The sequence below is a fragment of the Manis pentadactyla genome, chromosome 13 (assembly GCF_030020395.1).
Source record: "Manis pentadactyla isolate mManPen7 chromosome 13, mManPen7.hap1, whole genome shotgun sequence".
Taxonomy (NCBI): domain Eukaryota; kingdom Metazoa; phylum Chordata; class Mammalia; order Pholidota; family Manidae; genus Manis; species Manis pentadactyla.
Genome location: NC_080031.1, coordinates 6,726,828 through 6,745,605, shown reverse-complemented (window position 1 = coordinate 6,745,605; position 18,778 = coordinate 6,726,828). Strand labels below are relative to the sequence as shown.

General features: G+C 56.9%; 1 protein-coding gene across 1 annotated transcript; it reads right to left on the bottom strand.

Moving 5' to 3' along the window:
• Positions 1 to 1,790: 1,790 nt before the first annotated feature.
• Positions 1,791 to 18,399, bottom strand: OAF (out at first homolog). Its single transcript, XM_036887610.2, has 4 exons — positions 17,693 to 18,399; positions 3,979 to 4,113; positions 3,557 to 3,737; positions 1,791 to 2,555 (listed from the first exon to the last, which is right to left on the bottom strand). The coding sequence occupies exons 1-4, from the start codon at positions 17,939 to 17,941 to the stop codon at positions 2,290 to 2,292; spliced, it is 831 nt and encodes a 276-aa protein (XP_036743505.1). The 5' UTR covers positions 17,942 to 18,399; the 3' UTR covers positions 1,791 to 2,289.
• Between the last annotated feature and the right edge of the window lie 379 nt (positions 18,400 to 18,778).

Below are 18,778 nucleotides of genomic sequence, written 5' to 3'. Positions count from 1 at the left end.
TCTCACACATCCACACAGCCCTCCTGATAAAAGCAGAGCCTTATCTAGGTGTTTCTTAAATAGCTGACCATCTACAGCTACGTAACAAGCTCCCAAGGGATTCTAATACACACTGAAACGTGAGTCACTGGGCAGAGGAGTGTAAGGGGGGCAGAGCAGGTTGGGGAGGCTGGGAGGGTTTGGAATGATGACAGGAGTGGACTTTCCAGGGAATCTTAATTCTCATCCCTTAAAACTAAGAAGGGGCCTCAGGCAGGGTGGTCTGTGGTGACAGTATCCAGAAGCCCCCCTCGCTGAAGGGATAAGCAAGCTTGGAGGTGCTAATCACTCCCAAGAGAGATCAGAAAAACACTGCAAGTCTTGAAGACATTGCTTTTTTTTTTAAAAAAGTACTATTTCTGGCTACTTGGAAGTGAGTGGGGAAGGTATATGATTTGGGGACCCCACCCCATACACAGGGTGGGAGGTGCCTTCTCCTAGTAAGCCCCTCCCCCACCCAGAGCAGGGGTCCAGGCCCAGGACCCAAGGCCAGACTGGGCGGTGGGCAAGGAAGAAGAGGCCTGGGGAAGGCAGCTTCCCTTTCAGCAGCTCAGCTGCTCCTTGAAAACAGGTTCAGAAAGAGGTGTGCCCATTTGAAAAGGATGTCACCCACGAACCCTGACTTGACCACGGCCGAGCAAGCCTGGCTCCCACAGCCCTCTGGCCTGCCCAGATCCCAGGGGCAGCAGCAGCTGGTGCTGGGGAGCAGAGGGGGTCTGCCCTGCCCCCCACTTCCTCAAGGCCTCCGAGGAGGGCTCTGACTCTCCTGTCTCCTCCCTCCTAAAGAGTCGGGTCGCCAGTGGGACACCTGGCACCTTCCCCACCCCTGACCTGCTCTGCTCTCTGCCCGGTGCTCACACAGACCCCTCCCCCTGGCCATTCTTCATCCTTCAGCCTCAGTGCATGTCCCACCCTCACCAGGAAACCTTCCCCGGCAACCGGGTACTTCAGCCTGCAATTCCTCTTCCCTAGAGGCCCTCCAATGTCTGGCGCAACACTTCACATCACAGCCTCTTTATATAGCAAAGAGGCCTTCAGGCTGCCTTGTTTAGTCTCAGGTTTATAGAGGAGGAAATGTCTGCTCTTGTCACTAACAGTAACCTTATTATTAATAGGGGACGCAGTGAGTGCTATGTCCTGGGCCCTTGATGTGTCCCAAGTCGCTTAAATCCCACAGTTAAGCTCATTTTATAGCAGAGAGAACTGAGGCACAGAGAAGTATTGCATAGTAAGACGCAAGGCCAGGATTTGAACCCTGGAAGTCTGGTTCTGGAGTTTTCACTTACCTCTAACAGATCTCATACCATCTCATGCCACCGGCTTGCTCATCTCTTATTTCTGCATGTCACCTCTCCTTAAGTGCAGAAGTTCTGTCTGAAATCCCTCCCCCCGACATTCTCTTCCCACCATGCGATGGTTGAGCACACAGTAGGTGCCTTACAAGTTGTTCCAAGATTGGTCACCAGTAGAGGACAGGAACACTTCTGCTGCCACCAGGTGGCAGCATTGGCCACAGATTTGCTCAGAACTCTTGAGTCTAGTGCCCGTCAGTCAAGTAAAAATTTAAACTTTTATTTCTGGTACAAATGATAAATACTTTGCATTAAAAATCTGGCATTCAAGTTTTCCTCATACTTCATGCTCCCTCCCTACCCAGAACCTTACAAAAATATTCCTGTTCAGAGGGAGAGAGCTGGCTCCTGCTCTCAGCGCAGTCCGGGTCAGGAGAAAGGCACGCGTGGCTTGTCTCGGGGGCTGGGAGGGCCCCACTGGCCCGTGGGTGGCCTCAGAGGCCAGCAGTGAGGAGAATGCATCATGGGCTGGTGCAGGGGCTGTGGCATCCGCCCCAGTTCTCTGGGGCAGTGACCCACGTGGGGCAGGGCATCTGAAGGTGTTGGGGGGCCGTTAACGGGCTTAGACACCATTTAGGGGCTAAACCGTAGGAGAGTTGATTAAAGAGGGGAATCACAGGCCATCACGTTTTGGTTGCTTGAAAGAAGCACTTCGGGGGAAATGAAGGGAGGGGTGCGAGTCTGGAGAAGCGCCGTCTCTCTCTCTCCAGGAAGGCACAGGGTGGGAGCCCTCCCATACCACACCCCTTTGCACAGTCACGAGCGGTGGCCCAGAGGCTGCGGGGTCGCGGGGAGGGAAGGGGAGGGAAATACGGCCTAGATGGGGGATGCCACCCCCACCAGTGGCTGGCGGAGGTGCTGCGGGCCCCAGGCAGCTGCTTCAGCGGCCGCAGCCGGGCTAGGGGCCCTCATCCCAGAGGCACAGCTGCCTCTGGGGCACGTAGAAATCGAAGCTGTACTTCTTCTGGCAGCTGCGGATGCCGCACTTGTAGGGTGCCGGCCGGTCGCGGCTGTGGCAGTACTTGAGCACGCACGGGTACCAGGCCAGGCTCAGGCCGTAGCGGCAGACGCAGGGCTTCCCGCGGTCCCCCGCCTGCACACAGCGAGGCAGCAGCACCTGCTCTGAGGCCTTGGGCAGAGCCTCGAACACAGAGCTGTCCACACCTGGGGGAGAGGGGCAAAGGTCAGGGCAGGGGGAAGGGGGGAGGAGGCCTCTTAGGTATCCCATCACCCCTATGATCGGAGGGTTATCGTCCCTGGTTGACAGGTGAGAAAACTGGCTCAGGCAGGCCTCTCATCTGGCCAAGGTCACACAGCAAGTAGCGGAGTCAGAACTAGAACCTAGGTGTGTCTGACTTCAAGGCCTCCACTCCGCCATGACGCCACTCTGGCTTAAAAACATCAGTCTACTGGCATGTGGTGGAATAGAGGCAAGAGGAGAATGACTGGGAAGCCGAGGAAGGCTACGCAAAGGAGGGGATATCTGAGAGGGCCAGGCAGGGAAGGGCCAGTGCAGACATGCCGGGCAAGTCGAGGGGCCAGGGCACAGGGTGGCGTGTGAGGGGTGCAGGGGGGTGACGGCAGTGACCTGGACCCTGGACCCTGGCTCAGCTCAGTGGCCACGGGAAGGACAAGCCTCTGGGGAACAGTCTCAGGCTTACACCTGGGTTTGGGGAGCTACCCACTGGAGAGGGCTGTGTGTGTGTGGAGGGCATGACCACCCTATGGGCATTTCTAAATCCAGCACTGCCCTGACAGGGCCAGGCACTTCTCTAGTGCTCAGCCAGCTGGGCAGAAGGACAGGAACCCGCTGACATCTCCATCCCCTCTACACAGAGGACCTGAGGACAGTGCTGGGAGAGGGACCGGGAGACGGGCCAGCAGTGAGGCCGCACAGGCTGGGAAGGCAGAAGGTCCCATCTGTGTTCTCACTGAGGGCAGGATGCGGCGGGAGCCGCCTGGGATCCTCCCACCCCACGGGGCCCACCAGTGTCACAGTTCCGTGTGTCCCTATCTGGAAAGGGGCCCTTTCATCTGGCTGACTCCTTTCACTGAAGAGCCACACAGGCGTCACTTCCTCCAGGAGGCCTCCCCTGAGCTTCTGCACCTCCTCCTTGCATGCTATCATATTTGATATGACCCGGCGGTGGGCAGCTCCAGCCGACCTTGCTCCAGCCAGAACCGGACATCCTCCTGGCGGGTGTAGATGGTATCTGCGGCCTCGGCACACACGTTGCGGAGATGGGGGCTCAGCAGGGCCCCCTGGCTGAAGTTGACAGCGACGTCCATGTGCAGCTGCTCCAGGCCCCGCACCTCCTCGGCCTGCCGCACTGCCCGTGGGTTTTTCTGTATGGAGGGGCCTGAGAGTTATGGCCTTGGCGCAGATTAGAGGTTTGTCCTGGGGCAAAATCAAGGGTTCCGGAGTAGAGCGGGGGAGCAGGGCTCCGGGGATGAGGGCTAAGGTGGGTCAGGCGCTGGCTGGGAGAGGTTGTGGGGAGGTCCAGCTCCACGGCCAGGCTGGCAGCAGGCAGGGGTGGGGGCTCTGGGGCAGGAGCGGGGCGGGGGCTGGCCTGGGGTGGACACTCACCTGCCGAAGCTTGGCCATGGCCTCACTGGGGATGATCTCATTGTGGTACAGCCGGGTGACAAAGCAGAGGGCCTGGAACTGACTCTGCCCCTTCTCCAGCTCCCCTAGGATCAGGGTCCGGAAGATCTTCACATCCTAACGGGGAAGGCTAGGATGGGGACCGGCTGGAGCGGGCGAGGGTGGAGGGCCCCCCAGCATGCCCAGTGCCCGGCTCAGGCCCTGGACGGGACTCGTGCTCGGACGCTGCGTTGCCGCAGACACTTCCCTCCTGCTGGTCTAGGAATGTGTATCTTTCCCATTTAAACCCAGGACGTAAAAGAGAGAACACACTCCAGATATTCCAAAGCCTCCTGGAAAATTCACATAATGAAGTGCTCAGAAAGCTTTCCAAAAGACAGCTGGTCAAAAGTACCAACTTCCTCTCGGAGGCAACAGGTCCCCCTGGTGGCTCCTGGTTCCTGTGTAGCCGATGCGTCGGTGGCACGGCCATGCCAGTGGAATCAGGGTGAGTCAGGGCCCCTGTACCCCCTGGCCGAGGCATCACAGAGGGGGGGCTGCACTATTTACAAGCAGATTCTAGAGTTTCTCTTGCCGACATTCTTACTCAGCAGATTTGGGGAGAGGCCTAAAGACTGGTGCTCCTCAACATGTCCCAGTGCTTCTGATCAGCCAGGCTCCGGCTACCTGCATCTCACATGGAGGGAGTCGGGGCAAGACGGGATTAAGAGCAGACGCAGGGCAGGTTGGCTGCATCCCGCCTGAGGAGCTGGGATGGTTCACCTTCCCCCTTCCCTTCCCACTTCTCCTTTCCCCACCGGGTTACTAATGGCATCACCAGGCCGACAGCTCCTTCCTGTTACTCACTGCTTGATGCAGAGGCCACAGGGGAGCAGAGGGAGAAGGCAGAGGGGCCACAGGGTGGGCTGGGGCTGCTGGAATCCTGTGCGCTGCCCACCCGTCTGCCCCCGAGATCCCCGCTCTCACCCTTCTCTGACCTCCGCTGACTGCTCCCAGTGAGAAGTTAGCAGGTCCCCGTCAGAAGTGGTCTAAATCTGTCAGGAGCCCCCTGCCAGGGAGGTACCATCACTACAGTGACCATTCTCCCCTAGGAACCCCAAAGGCCCTGCCTGATACTGAGTATGCAGCCCTACGTGACTCTTCCTCTTTCCGTGCACGTGCCCTTGCCTGCGTCACTCAGGGGGTCCCATTCACTAATGTTTACTGAGCCCCTGCTAGAGCGTGAGCGCTCCAGAACAGGGGCTGATGGTTGCCACCAGGTCCCTGGTAAAGGCATGTGGGATCCATGGTTCCTCCCCAACTCTACAACGGATTGGCCGGTGCCCTGCCCTACCTGTCAGCTTCTCTAAGCCTCACTTGCACAACGGCATGAGGATGAATTGACCTGGCAGGGTAGTGGGGAGGACTGAGCTGCTGTGAGGGCAAAGAGTGCCCCACCCAGCACTCGGTCCCTAAGTGCTCGTGGCTGATTGCCATCAGTATGGGAGACCAGCAAATGTTACATGGGGCCTGACACAAGTGGCTGCTGTCGCTGCACACACTTCTGAAGTCCTCTGACTTGACGAGGGTGTTTCCCTCACTTCCTTTTACCATATGTGATCTCTGGAATGATGAGGTGTGGGGAGTGTATGGGAAAATTTTCCATCAATATTGCAACAAGGGAAACTGAGGCCCAGCTGGTAAGAAGGGTTTGGTTAGGTTTCTTACGATGCCAGACTTGTGGCCAAGGTGAAAGTGTGCTTGGATTCCTATCAACAGGATATCCGTTCTTGGGCCATGGGATGGGAATCTCCTTGGCCTGCCAGCCTGTGCCATCTGATCTGCATTCTCTCGGGTCGGCCAAGGGGAGGCTGCAGGCTGGGACACTTGTGCATTTCCCACTGTGGGCTCACTTCCTGCCAGGTGAGACTCGATACCAGACTTCCCCTCACAGAGCTTGAGTCAGGCGGATGTCCCCGGGAGGACCCCAGGCAGGATCCAAAATCCAGCTCCCAGGGATTTTCAGCACTGACCTTTTAGAAGAGTTTCACAGCATCTCCTCAACACCATAGGCAGGCTCCAGACCCTGCAGTCTGAGGTCTATTGCCTGGGGACATCACTGCCCACTAACAGAGAGCATTTGCATTCTTGGACCAGACCCCAGGGTGAAAGGAACCTATTTTGCGTCATTTTCCCTGCCTCAATGTTAAATAACAAATGTCAAAGACAACAACAAAATGCTACCAAAATGCAAACCTGACTGGAGGTGAGGAGAGGGAATGAGGATTTCTTGTTGAGATACATTTCCTCTGTATCTCGCATTTATTTGTGTAGGAGAAAGATTTATTGACACTTATAACCGAAAGGTACAAGTCATTGTTACTATGAGTCAAAAAGGATGTATTGTCCTGTTTACAATCTTTACAATAGGAAGTAGGAACGATGATTATTACCGAGTTTGGAATGGGTAGCTTGTTCAAGGTCATGGGACTAAGAGGAAATGCAGTGGGAATTTTCACCCAGGCAGTCTGACTCTGAAGTCTGTGCTCTCTCAATCACAATGCACAACTGTTTCCTAGACCGACTAGTCTGATTTCCTGTGATGCCAGCTAAAGGAGCTGAAGCTCGGGTCCAGAGAGGTAGTGCAGTCTGCCCTTGGCCACACAGCTGGCGAGTGGCAGAGTCAGGATTGGAGCTCAGTTCCCTCTGCCAGCCATGCCCATCCGGCGGTGTCTGTAAGTCCTCTGCAGACCTGCCCCAGGACTGTGGCAGCTCCTGCTTATGGTTCTGCATGACTAACAACAGCATTTGACACAACAATGAGGGTAAGATGACACAGGACCACCCTTCTATCCTGCTTGCCCACCCTGCCCAGAGCCTCTTTAAACCCTGCATTCTCCAGTCTTCTTAGTCCTATTTCTCCAGAAAGCCATATTGCAATTGCTGACCCCTGCCTCGAACAGGCAGCCCCACTGGCTCTGTCACCCTGTCCGTGTCCCTCCTGCCTTCTACTCCCCCTGTACCTCAGACTCACTATGAAGGCTCAGCAGACTTTCCCTCCAGCACAGAGGGAAGGGCAGTTCCTCCTGCTTCTGGGAACATCTGGCCAGATGCTAGGTCCAGGCTTCCTCCTCTCCTCACCCAAGAGTCTCCAGGGATGACTCAGATGTTGCCCAGCACCCAAGGCAGGTGGCATAGCTGAGGGAGATCCCATGGCAGGGGCCTGGAAGCAGGCTCCTCTGGACCAGGGCACAGGCTGGGACTCCCAAGATGGGAGGTTTCTGTGAGGCTCCTTCTCCCATGAGCTCCTGGGAACCTCCAGCCACCAGAGCAGGCCACCATGGAGAGGTGGGTCACACAGTACCAGGCTGAAATCTGGGCAAGGCGAAGTGTGGCAAATATGCCATGGAGATAGTGGGTGTTTGCTGAAGTCCCGTGCAGTTTTAAGTAAGGAGAGGAGCAGCGATGTTCTAGGATAGCAGAGCACTTAAGAACAAGGGCTCTGGAGCCAGTTCAAATCCTGACTTTGATGATGGCATGTAACCTTGGGGGAATATACTTAACCTCTCTGTACCTTCGTTTCCACATCTGTAAAATGAGTAAAACTAACAGTACTTACATCTCAAGGGATTATTGTGAGTAAAAAATATGTGAAAGGTCTCAGAACATAATGGGCTGAACATTAAGTTTCTCTATTATTGTTGCAACCCCTGGCTTTGATTCAACTGTCATCAGCTCCAGACCTGCAGAGGAGAGAGTTAAGTCTTTTCTTCTAGAGATGCACCTGAGGCTCAGAGAGGTCAGGTGACTCCCCTGGGGCTTGTAGGTGATCAGCACTTCAGTGGGAGAACATTGAGGAGCCTTCCCTAAGACAGGGCCTTCTCAGGCCCCAGGCTGGGCAGTGGAGGGGGCCAAGGCCACCTGAAGGGTCTACGGGGGAGGCTGAGCTCTTATAACCAGCCAGTGCACCACAGAAGGCCTGGGGTTGAGGTGTATGCTAAGTGCTATGGGGTACAGGACAGATGAAGCACTTCCTTTCCCCTCAAGGATAGGAAACTGGGAAGTGGCAGGGAGGAAAGAGTTCCCAGAAAGAGGGACATCTTAGAGGTCCTTGATAGCCAAAGGGTAAGGGACTTTCTAGAAAGAGAGAGGAATTTATAGAAGACAGAAGAATGTGAGGGTCTCTGAACACCCCCAGCCGATTCACCCTTCCATGCTACTGTCATTTAATCCACCTAAGGCCCTTCAAAGCCTCCTTTTGTCCTCATCAGAAACTATACCCACCCCTCCACAGGGGCTGGCATCTGGGTCTCGGGGCACCGCCCCTCTTGTGCTCCCTGAGCACTGAACTAAAGAGGTGGTGGCTCCCAGAATGATCCATGATGCCACATGTTTTCCCATGAGCTGCTTCCTCTGCTGGGGATGCCCTGTCCCCATCTTCCTATCATCCCTCAGGACTCCGTTCAATGCATCACCTCCTCTGGCCCGTCCCCCCAGTGCTGCCCTCACGCACCCCCCAGCAGTCTCAGCTAGTTACAACCCCTAACCCCTAGAGCTTGAATCCCACTGGGTCTGCAGTGACCTCATTACTTGTCTTTCCTTCCAGAAGCAACTCCTTGAAGCTGGCAAAGTATCTCATTTTCAGTGTATTACTATCCCCTGGAATGTAGCAAGTCCTCAATAAGCATCTGATACTGAATGAACAAAGCACAAACAAGCACATGGAAGGGTTCTGAGCAAAGTGGTGGGGAGCACCAGGGATGGGACAGGGTCGGGGGAGGCAGGGAATGTGGCTGAAGGAGGAGGCCGGGAGGAGAGGCAGGGCTCAGAGGCTGAGAGCCCAGCCAAGGAGGCTGAGCTTCGTCTAGCAGATCCCTGGATGGCATTGATGGGTCTGGAGCCTGGACGTGACATGAGCATAGCTGTGGTTTAGAGCCGAATCAGAAGCTTGGGTGGTGCGGCTGGAGCTCAACACTGATGAGCCGAACGCATGAACGAATGCTCTGGGGCCTCCGGCAACCCCTTGGCCTCTAGCAAGGAACCAGCTCTTTCCTCTTGGGCTTGCCTGTAGCTGGCAGTCCTATAGCTGCTATTTTGGCTCTTAGGAGGTTTAGGGGATCCTTTTGTTCGTGACCCAGTGAGGTTCCAGCAAGGATGTGACCTTCACACGTCACACAGCTGCAGAGCCAGGACCAGTGACTCTCACCCTGGCGATGCTCATGCTCTTCTAACCTTCCTGCCTTAGCCCTTGTCCAGATACTCTGTTCTTCTCCGTGTCCACCCCTTGCCACGCTGTTTTTCCATATCTACTGTGCTTCACAGAGAGAAGGCTGCCGTGGCTCAGCTGTGCTGGGGCTCCAGGTAAACACCTGAGAGACAGCAGAGAGTCGCTCTGGGAAAAGCAGGTGCCCTGTGCCAGGCCCCTGACACAGCCTTTCTGGGGAGAAGGCCCCCGGAAGCATCTGTGCCACAGAGCCCACTGGAGCTCTGACGACCGTGGAGCTGTCAGTCCAGCCCCCAGCTGCCGCCTCTCGGCCTTCGGTAAGACTGGAAAGAAGGAACAAACTGCTCTCTCACTTCAGCCACTGTTGGGGCTGTCCCCGGCTCACAGCCAAGGGGAACCCTAATAGACATACACAGACGGACACCTGCTTTCCCCCACTCTCGGACCACACGCCCACGACCTTCCACACACACTTGTTGTTTCTCAATCTTTTCCACATGCAGTTGCCCCCACTTCCACCCAGTGGCACCTGGCCTCCCATAACGCCCTCCCTGCCTGCCCAGGGCTCACACTATGTTCGGTGGTACATCCCATGTGGCCCACACAGTGCCTCACTCGGTGGCCCACTCAGAGGCTCACACATGGCCCACTTGGTGCTCACTCAGTGCCTCACAGTGGCTTGCTCAGTGGCCCACACAGTGGATCATACAGTGGATCACTCAGTGGTCCATACAGTGGCTCATACAGTGGCTCACTCAGTGGCCCACACATGGCTCACTCAGTGCCTCACAGTGGCTTGCTCAGTGGCCCACTCAGAGGCTCACACATGGCCCACTTGGTGCTCACTCGGTGCCTCACAGTGGCTTGCTCAGTGTCCCACACAGTGGCTCATACAGTGGCTCACTCAGTGGTCCACTCAGAGGCTCACTCAGTGGCCCACTCAGAGGCTCACACATGGCCCACTTGGTGCCTCACAGTGGCCTGCTCAGTGGCCCACACAGTGGCTCACACAGTGGATCATATGGTGGCTCACTCAGTGGCCCGCACAGTGGCTCGTTCAGTGGCCCACACAGTGGTTCATACAGTGGCTCATTCAGTGGCTTGCTCAGTGGCCCATACAGTGACTCATACAGTGGCTTGCTCAGTGGCCCACACAGTGGCTCATACAGTGGCCCACTCAGAGGCTCACACATGGCCCACTTGGTGCTCACTCAGTGCCTCACAGTGGCTCACTCAGTGGCCCACACAGTGGCTCATACAGTGGCCCACTCAGAGGTTCACACATGGTCCACTTGGTGCTCACTCAGTGCCTCACAGTGGCTCACTCAGTGGCCCACACAGTGGCCCACTCGGTGCATCACATGGTCGCATTTCCTTGCTCAGCCTCTCTGCAAAGCCTCCCCTCCCCTCTCTCTCAGTCTCAGACAGTCTCCCAAGCATATCTTCTCCCTCACAGTCTCTCACGCCCTCTCCCTCCTGGAAATCCCCCAAGGCTCATGTGCAGCGTCTCACACACCCTTGCTCACCCACAGTCTCACAGCGTCCTCACACGCGGCACACTCCCTCCCTTCATCGCACACAGCCTCTCAGGCTCGGAGCTGCCTGCTCAGCCTGCAGGCGCCTGCCCCAGCCCCTTCTCCAGATGGCCCGCTCTGAGTCGGGGGTGGCGAGCTCCCCTGTCCAGACCTTGCTGTCAGCCTGGCCTCCCACAGCGGAACTGCAAATGAAAGGGGCCAAGACCGCAGAGCAGCCCCTGCCCTCAGTGGCTCTCTCCCAGCACCCAAGTCCCATGGTGGTTGTACAGCTCAGGCTGGAGGCCACCTCCTCCAGGTTGTCACAAGCCCCTGGGCCAATCCTCCCTTGTCTTGCACAGCTGTGCTGTCTCCTGGGAGGTTCCTCAGCCATCTTGGTCTCCGGCCCATCACACCAGAGTGCATGATTTTGAGGCCCAGGCTGAGCCAATCTAAATATTTATTCCTCTGCTCCTGGCTGAGGCTGCTTTATGACTAGAGAGGGGGCCGCTTCACTGGGCTGGGAAGGTGAGGGGTCAGCCTGGAGAGGCAACCAGGAAGCAATGCTTTGCTGGCCTCATACTGGCAGCCCGGGGCAGGCCCAGGAGCCTGGTCACCTCCCTGCTCGGTCTCCTCATGCAGGAACAGGGAAGGAGGCGTCAGCCCAAAGCCAGCGCCCAGGGCCTTAGACTGCCCCCATTAGAGATGCCTGCGCACCCTCAGGGCTGGACCTGGACAAAGGCTTCTTGTTGCGGGGCATTAGTGCAACTGGCTCGCAGCAGCGCCCCTGCCCATCCCTCCCCAGATCCCCCAGCGCTCTGTCAGCTTGATCGCAAAGGTCACCACTGTCCTCACGGCCCCAGGGAACAATGAGAGGCTTTTTGTGGATCAACTGCACCCCGCTGTTGTGCTGACTCAGGGCTCCTGAAATGGGGCTCTACGCCTCTCCCACCCAGATTCCCAAACGGACACTCCCCCAGTGCCCCTTATCAGGATCCCCCGTGGCAGCCGCTTAAACACTTGCCAACTTAAAGGATGGAAGTTCCCAGTGAACTTTGGTCCCCAGAGCAGGAAAAAAGGAGCTGAAATGATCTGCTTAACAGCACAAAGGAGAGCTGGGGCGGAGGGACCTGTCCAGGCCTGGGCTGCCCCTGCTACCCACTTTCACAACAAGCCTGTGAGCACCAGGCTACTGTCCCTGTGGCTGTGCTGAGTCTGAGCCTGGTGCTCAGAGATTAAGTGACTTGTCAAGTCACACAGCTAGTAAAGGGCAAAAAAATATATACACAGTGAGGCCTCAGTAGTGTCTTTCAAAACCAGTCCTCTCACCTGCATGTCTCCAGAGGCCATCTCAGGCGCAAAGCTGTGAAGGGGCCAGTACTCAGATCCCCTGGGGGTTTTGAGCTAGGGGGGAGGGGCCCGGCCCAAATCTGCACAGAGGAGGGGTTCTCTGTGGATTGGCAGCTCTGCCCCAAGGTTTTTTCAGCTGTCTTCTTCACTTTCCCTCCCCTATTCAGAGTTCTTCAGCCTTCTGGAAGGAGCCAATGTACATGCCATGGTGTACACACAGACAATCGGGGTACAGTGGAAGGATCCTGGGTCCTAATTCTGGATCATTAGCTACTTGATCTGGTCAAAGACACTTCATAGCTCTGAGCCTCAGTTTGCACATCTGCAAAGTGGGGGCGGTACCCGCGTTGTGATGTAGTAGTGAGGATCGAACGAGGCCGTGTGTGAGCACTACTAACAGCTTGTGGCCTGAGGGACCCGGGGCAGGACGTACAGACACATGCCACTGTCATCTCAGGTCGGGCTCTCCAACTTCCGGTGGGACAGAGTCTGTCCTGAATTCTCCCTCTGCCACCGCCTCCCTGCAGCTTGGGAAGCCTGGTATGGAAGAACCCTGCTTCTCCCTTGGCCCCCTCCTTTCCAGCGGGCCACTCACTTGTCCCCAGATAGCAGTCCTCACTGCCTGAGCTGGGATCTTTTGCCAGGACTCCTCCTGGGCATAGACGTTAAGGGTGGGAGATCCGTGCCAAGCCCCAGGGAGCACTTCTGAACCTTGGGGCAAGGCGGCTGCTACCTGATCCGGGGGGAACAACTCCGGCATGCAGGGGGACGGCTGTGGAACCTGAGGGCCCTGTGGGCATGAGCCGGGGGGTTCCTTCTGGTGACTTCTCAGAAACTCCTGGGAGAAAACACTCTGCACTCCAAAAAGGTCTGGCCCTCTTGTGAAAGCACCTCTACTGCCCTCTGCTCCCCGAGAAGAGAGCCCATCCATCACGTGCCTCTGCACCAAATCACCAATTATCAGGGACCTAACACAGACAGGGCAGGGAGGGCCTGCCCTAAAAGCGTCTGTCTGACCTCCCTGTGAGCACTGTCCTACTACACGCAGCCTGCACCTTCCTCTGTTGGTCCTGCTCCCCAGATGAGGGGCCCCAAGGCAGGGACTCCGGCACTCTCTGGACGGTTCCTTCTCGCTGCCACTCAGTGCCTAGGGTGCTCAAGTTTCCACTCCTCAGGGGCCCTCAGGAGTGACTCTGAGCTGACCTGCATGGCCAAATGGCTCCCCTCATCTTGTCTTCAGCCTGCTGCCCCTCATACTCTCCGCCCGCCACACTGCTGGATTCTGTGGCTCCTTCTTGCCCTCTCCTGTTGCACCCACTGCCCCAGAGCAGCTGCACATGACTTTCTCATATCTTCCAGCCCCACCCTCCCCATCCGGTCAGCACTGAACCACGCTGCCTGGAACATGACTCATCCCCTCCCCCAGCCTTTGGACACTTAGAGGGGGGACGCAGAGGAAAGAAGACTTGGACAGGGAAACCAGCCTGTGGCAGGGTGGGGGGTGGAGACCAGAGGCCTGTCAGACAAAAAGCCGGGTTAGAGGTGGGATGGTGACGCGTCACTATCGGATATGGCCAGTGAGTATGTGCATATGGAGATCATTTCATAGAGAGCATATGGACTATATGGGGAGCGCTGCCTGCTGGGTGTGCATTATGAATTTGCATTCTTGTACCTAAGGCATGTAGAATTAGGCCTGATGTCCATACATTGCATCAAACACATTAGGGCTACTGTGGGAAGAATGACAGGTTTCAAATGGGCGACTGAGTTTGGGCTCTACTTCCATTTAACAGCCTAACCTGCCCCTCCTCCAAGTCCCCTCCCCTTCCCTGGAGCAGCTATGCCCCTGGCTCCCAAACCTACTGCCCACTGGAATCATCAGGGTCCCTTTAAAAAATGTTGCCTGGCTTCCACCCTCAGTCGGTATGGAGTGCAGCCCAGGCATGAGGGTTTTTCATAGCGCCCCAGGCGGTTGTAATGTGTATTACAGTTTGGGAGTCACTAAGCTAAGGCACCGAGCCAGGCCTCAATTTGCCCGGTGGTCAGCTGCCTTCGTGCAGGGCTTGCAGTAAAGCACAATGGCCGTTTGAGCACTCCAAGCTACCTGTGGAGTCTGCAGTCCTCGCCTGGGTTGCAGGCTACATGTCATACAGTGTACTGATTACTCTTTCTGCTTCACAGGCTTCTAGTGCAGCATGGCAGTGTGTGAAGAGCCAGCCCACTCTATAACCCTGCCTCGTGCTAGAGGCAAACAGACAAGGTGGGAGGGGCTGGGGAGAGGGGGCTGGGAGCAGCCAGCCAGAGGGCTGCGATGCATCTAGAACAAGGGGGATAACTGCTGCCCTGGGTAGACTGGCGGAACAAGATGGCTGCTCCATGCTCTGAGGGTGGGCCAGTAATTTTGGAGTGTGATGGTTAATTTTATGTGTCAACTTGACCAGGTTAAGGGATGCCCAGATAGCCAGTAAAATCTTTTCTGGGTGTCTCTGTGAAGGTGTTCCAGAAGAGACTAGCATTTCAATTGGCAGAATGGGTAAAGAAGATGGTCCTCACCAGTGTGGGTGGGCATCTTCCAGGCTGGTGCAAACAGAACAAAAAGATGGAGAAAGGGCGAATTTGCTGTCTCTGCTTGAGCTGGGACATCCACCTTCTGCCCTTGGACACCAACACACCTGATCCCCAGGCCTTCGGACTGAAGCTGGAACTACATCCCCAGCAGTCCTGGGCCTCCAGCTTGCAGATGGCAGATGGTGGGACTTCTCAGCCTCCATACCATGGGAGCCAATCCCTCAGAATAAATCTCTCTATACATGTATGTATCTCTTCTTATTCCTGTTTCTTGGGAGAACTCCAATACATGGTGCTTCGAGGAGAAGGTTATAATGAGGGACTCAAGGCTCCCCAGGCTCAGTGCTAACTTCCTGTGTGACTGTGGGTTCATCAATCAACCTCTTTGAGTCCAAGCTTAGCAGAGAAGGTCCAGGCTGAAATGCTGCATGAGTCACATTTATGAAAGCTAATGGCTTATCTCTTGAGCTCTAAGAACAGAGAGTATTTCATAGGCCACAGGCATTACCTTGTTCAGGTCTCATGATAACCATGGATTGGTACATTCTGATCCCCGTTTTACAGATGAAGAAATGAAGGCTTGCAGAGATCAAGGAGCTGGCCCAGGGTTTAACCAGATCTGTCTCATTTCAGTCTGGGCTGTCTCCCAAAGTGATAAAATGGCAAATGCCACTATTCCCAGGTGGGCTTAGGGACTTTTCCCAAACCACCCCAAATGGATTTGGTACACAAAAGAAGCACAATGTCCAGACCTTTTTTCTACAGGAAAATTCATTACTTCTAGATAGAACCTTCTTGTGGAAATCTGCCAAGGACAGTGAGGCCTGAGGCCTTGAGGACTGAGCAACCAACTAGAGAAGTGATCTGGCGCAGAGAGATGCCCATATAAAAGCTTTGACCAACGCAGGCCGGATTGGTGGGGGTGAAGGCTATTCCACTTCACCTCGGTTGGAGGGAACGTGGAGAGCGGGTTCTTTTTCTGTACCTTCCACACCCAATTCCCTCCCTTGCTGATGAAACTGGAGATGCCAGGGGGTGGTGTGAAATGCCAGCTTCTGGGTCAGAGGTCAACCTCAGCAGCAGACTTCAGAAACCTGGGGGGAGGTTTGAACCGCTGCATGATTAAAAGGGAACTCTTGGAGTTAGCTCAAAAGGGATTCTCTGACTGGGCGGTCAGCCCCCCACTCAACTCTCAAGCCCAGTCCCCAGCCCTGTAATCCCGCTGCCACCTGGGCTTTCCCCTCTCTTTGCCGCCAGGGTAGAGCAATAAAATATTTCATGTTGTAGCTAGAGGCCATAAAAGCTTAGCCCTGCCCATCGGCTCATAGCCTTGGCTGCCGGGGTGGTCCCAGGGATGGGGAAGCCTCTCTCCGAGTTCCAGCAGCCACAGAACAACGGGCAGTGGGCAGGAAGGTGGGACACTCATAGCCTGGCCCAAGGCTCATCCTCAAGGACAAAGGCCTTCAATGGAAAGTTCCAGGGGAAGTTTTAATGGATGCCCCCTAAGGAGTTCAGCCACTATTTGGATTTTCCAAGAAAAGGACACCTTTGACAAAGTGCCCCTGAAGTAGGGATGGGGAGGCAGGAGGTGTTCTGGCCCTGTCAGTTCTCTCTACACACACAACCTCACCTGCCCCAACCTGAATGTGAGAACCTGGCTTGGCCCTGCTGAGTAACAAAGGGCCGCAGGATCTTCCCAACTGTGACCTCCCAACTGTGACTTTCCCAACCATGAGCCGCACCTCCTGCCAAAGTCCACCTTTGTCCCATGTCAGTGACAACTCAGTAGTTTTGGGACAGATCAGCAGTCAAGCCCTATATCCACTGTCACCTGGACGGCCCTCATCCCCCACCCCATGCTAACTATGGCAATTTTGCTGGTTCTTGAGCTGACGCCCCGAATTCTGCTCCCTCTCCTCTCAACTGCCCTGTCTATACGAGGGAGGGGAGAGAGGTGGCTCGCAATGGTCCCGCAGGCCTGGGCTTCTCTGTCTGCCGTGCTGTCTAATCAGCCTCGCCTACTCCCCCAGAGACGGAGCCTCACAGGGCCCCTTTTTACCAGGAAAGGGGCTGGGGGCGGGGTGGGCAGTGTGTATAGAAGATCAGCAGACTCTCTTTGAGTAACTACACCCCACCCGCCCTCTTTCCCTCCAGGATTCCTGCTTGGGGATCACTGTTAGCCACTCACAGGCCTCCTAGGCCCACTGACTCTTCACCACCCCCCAGCCTTAGCAGCCAGGTCCGCCTCTGGTTCCCTCCACAATGCACACGCGCACACACAGTGAGTAGAAGCTGCTCTCTGTCTCCATCCTGCCACCTGGACTAAAACATACAGGCTGGCAGCACCTCTGTCAGGCAGGGTAAGGAGCGGCACCACTACCAAAGCATAGGGACCTCACTTAGGGCCTCTCCCCAGGTCCTCCTGCTGCGAGCTTCCCAACCGTCCAGACCAAAGAGGAAAGGTTGCTTCTCATCTTGGGAGGCACCAGGGACAATCGGTTCTGCCCGAGAACCCCCTGTTCCCCAGCCCAGGAAAGTGAAACAGACGGAGAGGTGGTTCACACACTCCACATTGTCAGGGCTGGGAGGCAAGGAGCTCCCTAATTTTCCTGTATAGAGGTAAGAAAGAAGGCCCAGAGAAAGAATGGCTTGTTGTAGATCACACAGTGAGAACCCAGGACCTCTGATGCCTGGGGTTTTTCCAGCTAAGGCACATGGAAATTACTTGAAGAAGGGAGTGGGGGTTATTCACATCAGCTATTTTGCAGGAGGGTCAGCAACCCGGAGGGGATGCTGGACGAGGAAGTGGGGCAAGGGCTTGACAGGCAGTGAGGAGGGGCCTGGGGCAAAGAGGAAAAGAATGCGAGGGGCTGGAGAGCATGCAGGGGAGTGAAGGGTCGGGCGTGGACGCTGGGGAGCGGGCACAGAGGCGTGGCGGGGAGCCCGGGCGACCTCGGCAGGTCGTATCAGTCCTGGCCCCGTGTCCCCTCTGCAGGCCCCAGCGCGACCCGACTCGGGGGCGCTCAGGTCGAGGGTGCCACCGCGCGCGAGGGAGCCTCACCCTCCTGAAGTCGGCGGTGAAGGAGATGAGGGTGCCGTCGGGCTTGCGCAGCTCCAGGCTGATGCTGTCGGCCTCGCTGTCCGCCTGCAGGCTCTCCTCGGCCACCTGGCCGTCGGGCAGCCGCACGCGGACCCGCAGCTCGGCCGGCGCGCCCGGCCCCGGGGAGGCGCCCAGCAGCGGCACGAGCAGCGGCAGGAGCAGCAGCGCCGCGGGCGCCGGGGGGACCCCGCGGCGGCCGGGCGGGCGCATCCCCGGGGGCGGGCGCGCCGCGCGCGGGCGGGGACCGGCGCTGCCAAACTTCGCCCGAAGTTGGAGGCTAGTTCGGGGCGCCCGGGAGCGGCCCCTCGGGGGGCGCGGACGCACGTGGGCTGCGCTCAGCCGCGCGCCCCCGGCGGCTCCGAGGCGGACGCGGCGCTCCCGGGACCCCCGCCCACCGGCCCAGCGCCGCGGCTCCCGCGGCCCCCGACTCCGGCGCTCCGAGGCTCGGTTTTGCACTTTTCATTCAATCCCACCCCCCGTCACTTCCTTCAGAAAACAGAAACCACCAGGACCTGCCTTAAAGAGACCGCGCACCTCTCGGCCCTTAAAGGGCCCGCGGCGGCGCCCCGGGAGGCGGCGGGGCGGGGAGAGGGGACCGCGCCGAGCGGCCGGGTGGGAAAGGGCTTTCTCGGCACCCCCGCCCCACCCCCCGGCCGCGCCCGGGCTGCGTCAGGAGTTGGCTCTCCCAGCAAATCCCTTCCTCCCAGCAAGGGCGGGCTGGGTGACTCTTACCCCCGCCCCCTTTTTTTGGCTGGGTCTTGTGCCACGTGGATGAAATAATCGGGCTTGGGGTTTTAGGGGTTTTGTTTGGTCTTTTAGTTTCTCTGACACAGCGAATTTCTAAGACCTTCTGCAAAGCCAGACCTCACCTCACACTCAGCTTTTTGACTGCCCTAAGTGGGGACAGAGGAGATGAGTTGGTAGCCTTGCTTTGACATCCGTCCGGTGGGACATCTTGATAAGTCAGACCACCTCTCCGGACTCGGCCCTCAAAGCACCCCCGTTTTGTGAGCCCCTATTAGACTTTCCTTTTCAGACCAGCGTCCC

What these genes read in the sequence shown, in the direction of transcription:
- OAF (XM_036887610.2), bottom strand. Translation starts at nt 17,941, where the DNA reads ATGCGCCCGCCCGGCCGCCGCGGGGTCCCCCCGGCGCCCGCGGCGCTG. An exon ending in TCACCGCCGACTTCAGGAGG is followed by an intron (nt 4,114 to 17,692) that starts GTGAGGCTCCCT and finishes CTTCCCCGTTAG; the next exon opens with GATGTGAAGATCTTCCGGAC. An exon ending in CCGGTTCTGGCTGGAGCAAG is followed by an intron (nt 2,556 to 3,556) that starts GTCGGCTGGAGC and finishes CCTCTCCCCCAG; the next exon opens with GTGTGGACAGCTCTGTGTTC.